Source organism: Budorcas taxicolor, chromosome 13 (assembly GCF_023091745.1).
Source record: "Budorcas taxicolor isolate Tak-1 chromosome 13, Takin1.1, whole genome shotgun sequence".
Classification (NCBI taxonomy): domain Eukaryota; kingdom Metazoa; phylum Chordata; class Mammalia; order Artiodactyla; family Bovidae; genus Budorcas; species Budorcas taxicolor.
Window position 1 is genome coordinate 39,358,371 of NC_068922.1, and position 14,830 is coordinate 39,373,200.

The window sequence follows — 14,830 nt, forward strand, 5'->3', positions numbered from 1 at the left end:
AGGCAATGGCACCCCACTCCGGTACTCTTGCCTGGAGAATCCCATGGATGGAGGAGGCTGGTGGGCTACAGTCCATGGGGTCTCGAAGAGTTGGACATGACTGAGCGACTTCACTTTCACTTCTCACTTTCACGCACTGGAGAAGGAAATGGCAACCCACTCCAATGTTCTTGCCTGGAGAATCTCAGGGACGGGGGAACCTAGTGGGCTGCCATCTATGGGGTCGCACAGAGTCGGACATGACTGAAGTGACTTAGCAGTAGCAGTAGCAGGATGCTTATATAGTCAACATTAGTAAATGGTGTCCAACAGTTTTCCAAAGTCATTATGTCAATTTGCACTTCCACCCACAGTGTGTGAGAGTTCTGAATGCTCTGTTCTCATCTATACTTGCTGTCATCTACTTTTTTTTTTTTTTAATTTATTTACTTATTTATTTGGCTATGCTGGGTCTTAGTTGTGGCAAGCAGGATCTTTAGTTGTGGCATGCACACTCTTAGTTGCAGTGAGTACGTGTGTGCTATATCGCTTAGGTCGTGTCCAGCTCTTTTCAACCCTATGGATTGTAGCCCACCAGGCTCCTCTGCCCATGGCAGGGATTCTCTCCAGGCAAGAATACTGAAGTGGGTTGCCATGCCCTTCCCCAGGGCATTTTCTGGAGCCAAGGATCAAACCCGCGTCTCTTATGTCTCCTGCATAGGCAGATGGGTTCTTTACCACTGGTGCCACCTGAGAAACCCTAACTAAGAAACATATGCACCCAAATCTGGTAGAGCTATTTTGGCTATCTAGGGGGCTTTAATTCTTCATTTAAGCTCAGAATACATTTTAGCCTCCAATACAGTTTCCCATAGTTAATAAATACATGTCCTCAACATCGGTGACTTTAAATACAGAATTTAACGTCAGTTCATATTATTCCTTTCCATCTTTTCCTCTTGAAATACCACATGCAGAGTGACTATTCTCCACTGATATAGCCACTTTTGGTCTTCTGAAGATCTTGGAGGATCTTTTCACGAGGTCTTTTGGAGCAAGTTCAAGTTGTCAAAAGCAAAATCGCTTTGTGTTTTGTCTCCTTACATGGTGTCTGTGTCATGTGCAGTGTTAGTCAGCAAAGCAATGTTTTCCTCTTTTGCCATATTTGGAAACTAGTCTGCCCCTCAGGATTTGGAGCTCATCCTTAGGTCCCACAGCATCTGAGAGCAGGCCATGCCCAGAACCAACCACACCTGTCAGAAAAGTTGGTTTGCCTCCTAGGAAGCTCACAATGATCACTTGCTACAAAATCTTCGCTTTATCTTGGAGCATCTTAGAGTCTTTCTTTAAAAAAATGCTTACTGTTATCAAAGTTTATGTTCATCTTACACATGATCTATTTCTAAGAATTATTAACACTGTTGTTGTTTTAGTCACTAAGTTGTGTCTGACTCTTTAAGACCCCCATGGCCTGTAGCCCACCAGCCTCTGATGTCCATGGGATTTCCTAGACAAGAAAACCGGAATGGGTTGACATTTCCTTCTCCCAGGGATCTTCCCGACCCAGGGGCCGGACCCACATCTCCTGTATGGCAGGTGTATTGTTCACCACTGAGCCACCAAGGAAGCCCCACGCACATTTCCATTCATTCTGATTTGTCAGCCCTCACCTGTTCACCTTCTTTCTCAAAGACTATCTGATGGCAAACAGGATAGAGAAGCTCTTTGACTTGGGTTGAAGACCCATTTGTCTGAAACACTCAAGTGACGCCATAGACACAGCTGTTCTTTCCTTCAGTGGAAGCAGGACAGTGGGGTGATTTTGGGGGGACAGAGCTCGGTTCATCAGAAGCAGAAATAGTTTTGCAGTAAGACAGTGACCCATCATGCCCATGAGGATATTCTGCCATGACTTGCCTGATCACTTTTCTCCCAGTTCCTTAAGATGTTTCCTGATTTCCAACCACTATGCAAGTGTTTGGATTATGGTGTCAAGGAATTCTACGTGGACTGACCAACTCTTCTCACGCTGTTACCAAAGCGGCACCAATTAAGTTCAATTTACAGAAAATATGTTTTGAGCGGGTGCTATTTGCTAACATACCTAGATAAGAGCCTAAAGTGTTACACAACCTAAGGAAGAAAGAATTGTCAACAAACATCATATAATGGGAAGAGGATGTAATAGTGGACTGTGCCAGATGTCCTGGGGACCTTTGCGAGGATGTGGGTAATTCCAGGTGGGAGGCAGTTTTAGCAAAGATGAGACTCAGCCTTAAAGAATGAGGTGAGGAGGTATAAGGACAACCTCTAAATCAACAGTTCCCAAAACAGTTGTTTTGCCCATTTTGACTGGTGATATTGGGGAAGATTTTTTTTTTAACATGTATTTTTATTTATTTATTTGGCTGTGCCAAGTCATAGCTGTAGCATGTGGGATCCAGTTCCTCAACCTGGGATGGAACCCAGGCCTCCTGCATTGGGAGCTCAGAGTATTGGCCACTGGACCACCATTGAAGGCCCAGGGAAGGCTTTTAAAAAGAACATGTAAGATCTCATTTTTGATCAACAAAAGAAAAACCTGCACATTGTGGAAAAAGCACAATGCAAAAAATAAAAATCAGTATTACCATGAACCCAGCCCCTGAGATGGAGTCCCTTCTGATTGCTTGTTGGTTATTTTCATTTTTTGCCTGGATACATGTCCTGCCAGTGTTTCCTGTGCCTCTGAGTGGTAGATCATGCGTGATTTTCGCTGACTTACAAGGACGTTTTTGGAGAATTCTGGAAAGACACAGTGTGTCCTAGGAGTAGATTCCGGTTTTGTCAGGGGGCTGGTGGCCCTGATCTCTTGTGGTCTTTACAGACCGTGGCTGGCTGCTGGATTGGTAGTTGACTTTGTTGCAGAACATCTGGTTGGTTAGATGCAGGGTCTGACTGAATCTGGCTCTGAGACACCTACGGTATGACCCTAAGGAGAGTTGCTTTTCCATGAAGCCCCATGCTGGCCAATGCCTGGGCTCCGGGATCAGCGGGTGAGACACAGCCCGCCTGGCTCCTGCTCCTGTTTTCAACTTGAAGGGTGCCCAGGACAACAGGTCCTTTGTTCCTTTCTTAGTTTTACAGGAATGAGGGGAGACTTTGCCAGCACGGGCTCCTATCTGCCCTTTCCATCTCTCACTGGCGAATCAGTGGCAGGAAGTTCATAAGTAAAAAAGTCACCGAATCCTTTTCCTCTCCTGCAAGTGGCAGGCCCGTGTCCCCTGATGTTCCCTTTCCTGTGCTGTTCTCTCCAACTGGTCCTCAGTTGATGGAGCTTTTTCGTAAAAATCCTCCTGTGACTGCTTTTAGAAATCTTTTTGAGGAAGTCAAGGCCTCCCCTCCTCTCCTAGAAAGTAGCAATCCTTGGCTGGTGGGGATAAAGCCCGTTACCCCAAATCTGTTCATCTTTGTCCTTGCAGAGTTCAAGGGGACAAAAAGGCCTTGGGGAATGAAAATACCCATTTTTGTGGTGTAGGGAAACTGCACAATTCAGGACTGGGCCCAGTTCTACCAGTTTCTATCGTTTGACCTCAAAGAAGAGATGGCCTCTAGTTTCCCCTAGATGGCCTCTAATTTCCCTTCAATGAAGGCAGACATGCCACGATCCTTATGAGAACATGCCACCTCCCAGGCCTCTGCCCATCACATTTCCATCCCAGGTGGTGGGTCAGAGTCTTCTCAGCTCACCTGGCAAGTTCTCTGTTATAAACCGAGAAAGGAGCCACATACAGCCAGAGTGAACTGGGGCCCCCTTCTCCAGACTGGAACACTGCACAGTGGGTTTTATTTGGCTTCATACGTTCTAAAGACGTGTTTGCATGACTGAGAGTGTTAGGAAATCATTGTACATCAGCTACTGGCTATCTCTGAAATGAAAGGTTTTCTGGGAAATTTGTGTTTGCTATATATATGTGTGTGTGTTTAGCAACATTTGGAATTAGTCCCTTTGCCAGAAATTTTTATTAGATGTATATCTTTGGGATGAGCTGGTCTTCTCTCTGTCTCTCTACCTTAGAGCCTTTTTCTTTTTTTAAATTAAGCGTTTGTTTATTTATTTATTCATTTGGCCACTCTGGGTCTTAGTAGCAGCATGTGGGATCTAGTTCCCTGACCAGGGGTGGAACCCAGGCCCCCTGCATTGGGAGCACAAAGTCTTAGCTACTGGACCACCAGGGAAGTCCCTGTGCTGGGTTTTGACAGGTGGGTTGCAGCCAGTTACAGACACTCGAGAGCAGTTTTGACATATACGTTTAGGTGATTCACATCGCTGTACAGCAGAAACTCACACAATGTTGTTAAGCAATTATACACCAATTTTAAAAAATGGAAATAAAAGGAAATGAAGTGGGAGGGGAGTGTGAACATGGGCAAGGAGGGGCTGAGAAGAGGCAAGAGATGCTCTTCTCAGGATGGTCTTCCCTGCTGAAACTGAGAAGGTTTGTGAAGATTAACACAGGAAAAATAGTCTTCTTACTCAAATTGTCTTAGCCCATCATCCGTTGTGCCCAGTTTTTCACTTATTCATGTGCCATCTTTACTATTCATTTGCCTGAAATGTTTAAGTTGGCTGCGTGTTACATTTAAGATAAATTTAATAAGCCAGCCATGAAAAGACAAATGCTACGTGACTCTGCTTATATGAGGGATTTAGAGTCGTCAGATTCATGGAGAAGGAAATGGCAACCCACTCCAGTACTCTTGCCTAGAAAATCCCATGGACAGAGGAGCCTGGTGTCCATGGGGTCGCGAAGAGTTGGACACGACTGAACGACTTCACTTCACTTCACTTCAGAGTCGTCAGATTCATAGAGACAGAAAGTAGATGGTGGTTTCCAGGCACTAGGGAGAAGGGAAGAATGGGAATTACTGTTTAAAAGGTAGTTTTAGATTTGCAAAAGGAAAAGAGGTCTGGACGTGAATGGCTTCACGAATTTATACTTCACAAATCAGGCAGCATTCCATCTACAGAGGAAAAAGGCGCTCCCTTGGGCTGCAGGAAAGGAAAGGTTTTTTAAGGTAGAGAGGAAATGGGAAAATTAAATTATTAGCAAAAAATTCATCATTTATAGCAAGGTCGCCCTCCTAAGGAAAAGGAGGGGCCTATTAGACAGTATGTCTTGTTAGTGTTAACCAGGAAATTTCAAGTTGGCTGCTTACAGGTCACATTCTTGAGGAAGGTTGAAACCATACTTAGGTTAGTTAGGAAGTTTTGGTGGGCTCAACATAAGTGACTCCGTTTGGGGCCTGTCATTTCTTTTTTAACGGTAGTGATGGTTGTGCAACAATATGCATATGTATTCAACATCACTTAAAAATGGTTAGGATAGTAAGTTTTATATTATGTGCATTTTTCCACAATAAAAAATGGGGGGGAAAGTCAATTAATACCTCCACCATAATGGTGAATTACACTAAATCCATAAAGCTATTAAATGCTGGACATTAGAATAAAAACCATGCTTCCATATACTATCTTAGTATATCCAGCACTCTCTGGAAATTACTATCAATTTTTAGTAAACCACTGAAAAGTTATAAAATATGAAAAGTAATCTATTCTGTCCTACCAGGTGGGGTTTGGTTTTGAGTTCTTTGCTTTGTAGCCAGACTCAGCTCTTTATGTCAGGGAAAGAGGCAAGGAGATGAATCTTAAGTCATAATTAAGTCCTCAGCAAAAGCAACTTGAAATCAGGGGCTCTGCTCTTGTTGTTTTTGTTTGTTTGTTTTTATTTTGACAACATTAGCATCTTATTGATAATTATCAGTCCCATCCATTTCCCTTGATTCATTCTTTGTCTGTGTAATAGGCCTTTACAGTGTAAACAAAGACAAACTCTTAGTTTTCTTAAGGGTCTGGAATGCCAGCCCTTAGGTTGCAGGAAGAACTCTGAGTCTTCCTTGAGAGCTGAGTTATATTTGCTGGAAATCCAGGGAGGGCCTAGAAGGTAAAATCTGGGTGGAGCCTGCCTCTTAATTCAGGTCCTAAATCCAGTGCCCTTGTGAGTTACTCAGTCCTACAGCCCACACCTGGGATTGGCCAGGAAGGAGCAGGCACAGTGGGCAGACTCCCCTTTGAAGAAGAGAACTAACTACCCGATAGAGGACACCAAAGGTGGTGTATAGGGCCAGGGAGCTGGGATGTAGGGAAGAAAAGGGATAAAGGCCAAAAGCCAAGGTGCATTTTAAGGAGTTGCAATAACCCTTCCTCCAGATGCCTGCAGACTCAGTCATCCAATGTCCTCAGATGACTCAACTCACAGAGTTCTTTGAGTAGAGGCAAGACAAAAAACTTGGTTAAAGTGTAAGGATGGCTTTTCCATGAAGGGGATCACAAAGGCACCAAATTCCAAGGCAGAAGAGATAGGTTTGTGCAAAGATGCCTGTTCCTCCTCCATGCAAACACCCAGAAGGGAGCTGGGAGGCGTAGAATCTGGTTTGGGAGCCCACCTTATATATATCATTATATAGATATAATTCTTCAGAGCACTTGCCATTCATTCTAGGAGAGGTTTTCTAAAGTCGTTAATGAACTAAACCAATCCCTTTTTCCTTTGAACTATGGTCTAACACTCTGCTCTAGAAAGGAACAGTCTTAGCACATTTAAACAATTTAGTTGAAATAGCGTTTGCCCTTGAACAGTAATCAAGTACAGCTTATCATAGATGCTGATATAAATTGTCCATTTAAAAAGTATAATTGTTTGGCCTAATGATTTTTTTTTTTTAATGGAAAGGAAGTTTAAAATTGTTTTTATTTATTTAGCTGCACCAGGTCTTAGTTGCAGCACTCAGGATCTTTGATCCTAGTTGTGGCATGCAGAATCTTTAGGTACAGTATGTGGTTATCTAGTTCCCTGACCCAGGATTGAATCCCACTGCTTTCGGAGCACAGAATCTTAGCGACTGGAACCCCAGGGAAGTCCCTTAATGATGTGTTTCTAATGCACATAGGATAGGTTTGGAGAACTTTCTCTTTGAGGTTTATACTTTTGTCCCCATGTCCTGACTGAGGACAGAGCGCTTTGGACCACTGAACTCTTTCTGAGACCCATTCGCCAAACGGACTTGTGTGCCCTTGTTGAGCGTAACAGTTTGGTATTTGCTTGTATCTAGTTCCTTTAAACTTCATTTTTGCTATTCAACAGCTGGAACTAAGATTCTTATACACAGAACATTGCCGACTATCGCTGCGCTGAAACAACTTCATATCAAAGTTTCATGTCTATTATGTTTTGCTTTCTTTCGGAAATAAAAAGGTTTATTTATTTTTGGTTGCGCTGGGTTCTCATTGCTGTGTGCGGGTTTTCTCTAGTTGCGGTGAGCCGGGCTCTCATTGCTGTGTGTGGGTTTTCTCAGTTGCGGTGAGCCGGGTCCTCGTTGCTGTGTGCGGGTTTTCTCTAGTTGCGGTGAGCCGGGCCCTCGTTGCTGTGCGCGGGTTTTCTCCAGTTGCGGTGAGCCGGGCCCACGTTGCTGTGTGTGGGTTTTATCAGTTGCGGTGAGCCGGGCTCTCATTGTTGCAGTGCTTGGGCTTCTCATTGCGTGGCTTCTGTTGAGCACAGGCCCCAGGCACTCAGACTTCAGTAGTTGTGGCACATGGGCTTAGTTGCTCTGCGGCATGTGGGATCTTCTCAGACCAGAGATTGAATCTGTGTCCCCTGCACTGGCAGGTGGATTCTTAACCACTGGCCCACCAGGGAAGCCCCTGTGTATTAATATTGCTTTCTTATTTGCCCGTCATTAATTTGAAGAAAGACTGAAGTGTAAAGTAATGTGTTGTTTTGGATAGGAGCTTGGGAGGGAGTGATGTATTGGAAAGACAAGGGAGCCTTACTGAACACGCTTGGTCTAGACACTGGACCTTAGTAGCTGCCTGGATGGGTTGTGCCGTACTCTGGGGTTCTGGATGAGGATCAGAAAGTATCCTTTGGAGCACTGCTGCAAGTTCATGGTTCCTCTGAGATGAGCCTGATTCTGTGGTGTGACAGAGAAGCAAGCCTTGGTCCTGAATTAGAATGCACTGCCTGCCATTGCTTCTTCTTGCACCTGCCTAGGCTACCAGCGCCTGGTCCCAGGAATGACAAGAATACAGCCAAGTGGAAAGGCCACTCTTGTCCCACACTCTAAAGAGCCTGGCATTGAATGTGACCAGAATGTTGGAGAGCCCTGCCCCCCAGACTGGGTGTGGTCATCGGCCATCTGCTGCTGGGCCCTGAAGCCCAGTTGGAAAGAGAGCAGACAGGGTCCGAGTTTTCCAGTGTTTATTCTCGGCCTCTAGAGCCATCTTAGGGCTGTAGGGCATTTTTTGATTTGCCCAGGATTTTCACATGCAAGTATGGGGCTCACTGAATCTGTAATTGAGCTTCATCTCCCCACTCCCTGAAAGCAGCCTAGATATTTGGAAATACTAGTTAATAGTTGAATAAATAAATGGATCCTCTGCTCATACAAACCCAGTAAGGGGCTTCCCTGGTGGCCCAGTGGTTAATTAAGACTTTGCCCTTTCAACGCAGGGGGTACAGGAATTAAGATTCCACATGCCATGTGGCACAGTCAAAACAACAACAACAACAAAACAATGAGGTGCTATGTATTTTCCTATCTCATTTTCCCCAACCTAATACTTGAGAAATTTCAAGCTCCAGAAAAGTTGCAAGAAGAGTACTATTTATAACTGCTCACCAGTTGTCGGGATTTCACCTCCTTTTCCTTCCCTCTATATTCTTCCCTTTTTTTGAGGAGGTGAGAGGTGAAGAGGGGTTAACTACTTGGTACTTAATTTCTAACATTTTCACACTTGGCCCCTGAATTTTTGAGTATGCCTCTCTTAAGAGCAAGAACATTTTCCTGCAGAATCGTAATAACATTGTCACAGTCAGGAGATTAAATATCAATACAGTAGTATCTCATATATATTCCTCGTTCAGATATTGTTCCTTCTAGCTGCATTTTATTCTGAGGCCATATGTGATTGGTTCTGTGCACTCAGTGAGATTATCACTTCTGTTTAGTCTCCTTTTCTCTACGATAACTTACAGTTTGTGTGTGTGTGTGTGTGTGTGTGTGTGTGTGTGCTTGATTTATTTATTTATGGCTGCACTGGGTCTTTATTGCTGTGCAGGGACCTCTTCCAGTTGTGGTGAGCAAGGCCTGCTCTGTAATTTCAGTGTGCAGTCTTCTTATTGTGGTGATTTCTTTCATTAAGAGTGTGGGCTCTAGGGCACATGGGCTTCAGTGGTTGTGATGCATGGGCTTGGTTGCCCTGCGGCAGGTGGGATCTTCCCAGATCAGGGATTTAACTTGTGTCGCCTGCCCGCACAGGTGGATTCTTTACCATGGAGCCACTAGGGAAGCCCTTTTTTGTTTTTAATCTTTTACCACACTGACATTTTTGAAGAGTTCAGGCCAGTGGCTTTGCACAAGTCCCTGAATGTGGGTCTTTTTGTCTCCTCCCATAGGGATTCAGGTTACAGGCGTTTGGGGGCAGGAAGACCAGGTGATGCTATAACCTTTTCAGAGCATCTCATCAGAGGCAGCAGGTGAGGTGGTGGAAATGTCAACCCCGGTCACTCGGTCAAAGTGGCTTCTCCCTTGTCGGGGCACATTTCCTTCTTCAGAATAAGGAACACTTGGGGTGGTATTTTAAGGCTGTAAATGTTCTGTTCCCTAAATCTTTCACCTACTGATGTCAGCATCCATACATGAGCCTGCCGTTCGTCAGTTCTGCATGGTGGCGGAGATATTAATTGCCACTTTCAGAGAAAGCTTAAAAAGGGAGCTGGCCGGATCTCAGGTGCCAGCCTCCCCACTGTGACCACGTCCTGTGTCTCCTGCTCAGTGGTTTGTCTTTTATAAGCCTCTCCTCCTTTGTCCTTCCTCACTTCTGTCTTAGAAATCATGGTGTCAAATCTCATCGGGTTCTTTCTCGGATTGAATTCCCTAGACGCAGAGCCTGAGACAGGGCTTATAGGATGTGATGGGAGGAAACCAGAGAGAGATGGGGGGTCAGCTGGGGTATAGCCTCTGCCTGACCCTGCAGGGAGCTCTGAAGTTTGACTGGCACCCACCTTGGACCTGTCCCACCTTGAAGCCAGAAAGCCTCTTCTCCACCCGTGTCACTGAGTCCTGAGCCATGCATCTGCTCCCGGCGGGTGGGGGTGGCCTAGCTTCCTGGGCTGCCCAGGGAAGGAAGCAGCTGTGGGCTTTTGGCAGCCAGCACTCATGGTAACAGGGGCACGGGTGCCTGGTTGATCAAGGGGATCTTGGCAGGCAGGGTGCCAACAGCATCCACTACAGCTTCAGTGTTTCCCTCGTTAGTTCTTTCCTGAGCCTTGTCCCCATAAAAGCCAAGCTGTCCTGTAATCATAGGCTATAAACCTCAGACGGCCGGCTGCATAAAGGCGTGAGCTTAGTCATTTGCAAAGACAAGGTCTAATTTATGGTTGCTCCTTTATGAGGCCCCATGAATCTTATTCACCGCCTTCCTGTCTGGGCCCTGGCTTTGGAAGGTGAGGTCAGTTATCAGAACAAAGGCTTTGTAGCTGCTTAACAACCAAGGCTGCTTAACCGCACAGGCTGAGCCCTTCTAAGGAAGAGGTATCAACCTGTTCACTCTCGGTACACAAGTGTCCAGACTGCCATGTTGGGGAAAGGAGAATTTGGTTTTGGCAAAATATTTCTTGGCTTCTCTGGTGGCTCAGACGGTAAAGAATCTGCCTGGGTTTGATCCCTGGGTCAGGAAGAACGCCTGAAGGAGGGCATGGCAAACCACTCCAGTATTCTTGCCTGGAGAATTCCATGGACTGAGAAGCCTGATGGTCTACAGTCCATGGGGTCACAAGGAATCGGACACGACTGAGCAACTAGCACTTTCATTTTCACACTTCCAAGATATCACCAACTTGAGATGGCAGGGCTGACGTGTGTCTTTATTTGGTTTCCTAGAATTATTATTTATTTGGCTCTGTGGCATGTGGGAACTAGTTCCCTGACCAGGGATCGAACCCAGGACCCTTGAATTGAGAGCATGGAGTCTTTGCAACTGGGCCACCAGGGAAATCCCCCAAGAGCTCTTTCAATGGCATGTTACCTGTATGCTCTCAGCCCCAAACAAAACACAAACGCCAACCACCTAATTGGGTCTGGGTTCAAGTGCATATTTTGCTCTTAGGCCTCAAGCCTGTGCTCCTCGAGTTCTGGGGCTGGCAGCATCAGAATCCCCCCAGAGTTTGCTAGAAATGCAGAGTCCTGGGCCCACCCCAGACCTGCGGAATCAAAACCTCTTGGGCTGAAACCAGGAAGCGTGTGTGGCTTCACACCCCCAGGGGATTGCTCCCCCAGGCTCAAGCGCTGATGCAAAGCAATGGTTATAAACTTGGGTGCAGGCTGGGGCTGCCTGGGGAAGCTGAACCATTCTGATGTCTGCATTCTGCCCCCAGAGTGTCTGATTTATTTGTTCTGGGGGTGCTGTCTAGCCATCACAAAAATTTATACTCCCCAGGCAATTTTCATGTGCAGCCGAGGGTGGAAACCAGTGCTGTAAAGAAGCCTTCTTTACCTCATGGGAAAGGAATGTTTATACCAGCTTCATTGTGAAGAGTTTGTCCTGAGCACTGCAGAAATTCTCTTCAAAACACCTGGAGGCCCTGGAATGGCATTTCCAGAATGAGGAACTACCCTTTCTGGGCACAGATGGCCCTGTGGAAACTTGTAGCAGCAGTAAAGGAAAACACTCCTTACTTGAGAACAGATGAAATGTAAATATTGAATGGAAGCCCTAGATTATTTAGATCTGGAGCAGGTCTAGAGGTGGCAGGGGAGAAGGTGGGGTACGGTCTCTAGTGGCCCATGTGCTGTCATGGGGTGGCGGGGGGGTGTGTGTTTCCTAAGTCTGCATGCCCCCACGTGATCTCTTAGAGCAGAGTGGTCCACAGGTGGGTGGCATACCTCTTCTCCTCTCTCCCCTTACATTCAGACCCCATCACCTGTCTTCCTCACTGTTGAAGGCTTCCTTCAGACCACATGTATGGGTCTCTTGGAGTGCAGACATTTGAAGATGGTGTGTACTCCACCTGAACTCAACCATGCAGACATGGATGGTTAGGCCTGGTGGTCCCACTGGCTGTTGGGGCCAGTGAGGATGACCACGGGGGACCACAGGGATGACCAGCATGGAGAACTCTGAATGTGGCAGAGGAAAGATACCCAGAGCTTAGGCAGCCTTAGACGGGGACCTCCACCCTCTCTCAGCAGAGCGCGGTTCCTCGGCCTGAGCCTCCGGGTCCTCTTTTTGAAAGCTAGGATCCTGGCACCTCCTTTCAGGGCTACTGTGAGGAGCAGATAAGAGAGTATTTCTGAAGGTTTGGCCAACAGTAGACACCACCAGGTTACAGCCATATTGTGCTTGTGATCTCACCTGTTAGCTGCAAAGCTGGAGAAACACCAAACTTCTGAGGTTTCCGGCTTTGCCATTTCATGGCTGTTTATTACTCTGGAGCTTGTTGAACCTCAGTTTCCTCACTTGTAAAATCGGGATTAAGTACTCAGAAATAGGGTTAGGGTTGGGAGGCAGAGGAGATAATATACATCAAGGTGATATTTTTGTACTGAGATTTCATTCACATACCATAAAGTTCAGCAGTTTTCTTCAGTATTTCACAAAGTTGCACAGCCATCAGCTCGTCTCATTCCAGAACATTTTTATTACCTGGAAAGAACCTCCAAACCCTTTAGTGGTCATGACCTACCCCAACCCCTTCCCAATCCTTGGCAATCACTAATCTTTCTGTCTCTATGTTTTTATCTAACCCAGATATTTTGCATAAATGGGATCAGTACACTATTGTGCCTGGTTTCTTTCACTTAGTGTGGGATCCTCAAGGTTTCATTCCATTCCATGGGGTCTTCAAAGTCTTCCATTTTGCAGCATGGATCAATGGCTCAGTCATAAAAAGAATCAATGACTGTTATGGCTGAATAAAATTCCATTTTCTGGGTATACCACGTTTTATTTATCCTTTCTTTAGTTGATGGAGATTTGGACTGTTTCCACTTTATGGCAACTATGAATAATATTCATATGGTTTTATGAATAATGCAATACCATTCCACTGTGGGGTTCTATTAGAAATAATATCGATAGTGAAAGTGCCTGAAAGGAAATGAAATCCAGTTTATATGGGTATGAAACGTGTGTGCCTGAGGAATGTTCGTCTGTGTTTTCAGAGCTTGCCTAGTCATACTCTTGGCCTCATGGTTACTGTATGGAATTTAGCACTTAGAGTTTCTTTTTGCTCAAAGTGAAGACATGCCCTAATTGCAGAAAACAGAGTAAACAGCATTTAGGATATTTAGAACGCTGTGAAAACTGGGTTAGAAGGGGAAGGTTGAGTGTGTTGAGGGGTGTTGAGGACTCACTACAATGTTAGACGTACAGAGTGATAATAGAACCCAGTGTCTGCCCCTGGAAAGCTTTCAGTCTGGAGGGGAAGACAGAAGAGGTGGTGATGAAGGACGGGGCCCCAGGCCAGGATAGGTCCAGCCAAGAAGAGCACAGGGTGCTGTCTTCATGAGGGAGACCTCGCTGCAGCCACCTGACCCCTGCCGATTCTCTCTCCTAGCATGGTAAGACACAAGGACGATCACTACTCCGAGGAAACGGACGCCAAGACCTGCCCCCGGGACTCGGGCTACGACAGTCTCTCCAACAGACTCAGCATCTTGGACCGACTCCTGCACACCCACCCCATATGGCTGCAGCTGAGCCTGAGCGAGGAGGAGGCAGCCGGAGTCCTGCAAGCGCAGCCTCCGGGGGTAAGACTCTAAGTGGGGAACGGGGAGGCGGGCAGGGCCGTCACTTCCCTAAAGAGAAAGACGGCGAGTTCCAGAGAGTTCTTCCCAGCCCCTAGGGAGCACGGCTCCCAGTTTGTGTGTCTCATTACAATGCAGAGAAATTCTGGAAACTATGAGCAGCTCCCAAAACAGAGCCCTTCATCTGCCCGGTGACCTTGGGACCTCCAGACTCTGAGGAATAATAGGGCACCTGGGTACTGAGGAGGGGCCGCTGGCCACGGGCCCTGGGCCTGACTTCTTGAGATGTGGCATGGAGGATGAGCCTGGTTGTGGGGTCTGTGCTTTTCCTTTCATTATGAGCCCGGGAGCCCTGGCCTGGGTCCAGCCGTCCAATTTGGGACCCAGCCTTCAGAAATTCCACATCGCTAGTCTTGTCTACTCTGGCTGCCAGTGTCATCCTCTTTCCCTTGTGTGGTCTCAGTGACACATCAAGGCCCAGCTTGGTTTCTTCAGCAACCCTCTACCCAAGGCTACACAAGGGCTTCCTGTGTGGCTCAGCTGGTAAAGAATCTGCCTGCAATGCGGGAAAGCTGGGTTCAATCCCTGGGTGGGGAAGATCCCCTGGAGAAGGGAAAGGCTACCCACTCCAGTATTTTGGCCTAGAGAATTCCATGGACTGTATAATCCATGGAGTTGCAAAGAGGCGGACACTACTGAGCAACTTTCACTTTCACCCAAGGCTAGTCTCATCTAACCCAAGCCCACTCTGTGATGCTATAGAAGTTTCTTAGAAAATGTTATTCAGTGGTAGGTAGATATATTCTGTGCTATCTGACATGGTGGCCACTGGCTTCATGTAGCTTTTTAAATTACATTAGTAAAATAGAATAAAACATTTGGTTCGTCAGTGGCACTAGCCATATTTTAAGATCTCACTATCCCCAATGTCTGGTGGCTACCATATTGAATGGACAGTGCAAATTATAGAACATTGCCACCATTATAGAAAGTTCTTGGGGAC

General features: G+C 46.2%; 1 protein-coding gene across 3 annotated transcripts in view; it reads left to right on the top strand.

Moving 5' to 3' along the window:
• RIN2 (Ras and Rab interactor 2) overlaps positions 1-14,830 on the top strand; it is a 204,943-nt gene that overhangs the window by 148,181 nt on the left and 41,932 nt on the right. For all 3 annotated transcript variants that reach the window (XM_052650794.1, XM_052650796.1, XM_052650795.1), the window contains one exon: positions 13,638-13,830. In XM_052650794.1, coding sequence (XP_052506754.1) covers positions 13,638-13,830 — 193 coding nt within the window. The remainder of the gene's footprint in view (positions 1-13,637; positions 13,831-14,830) is intronic.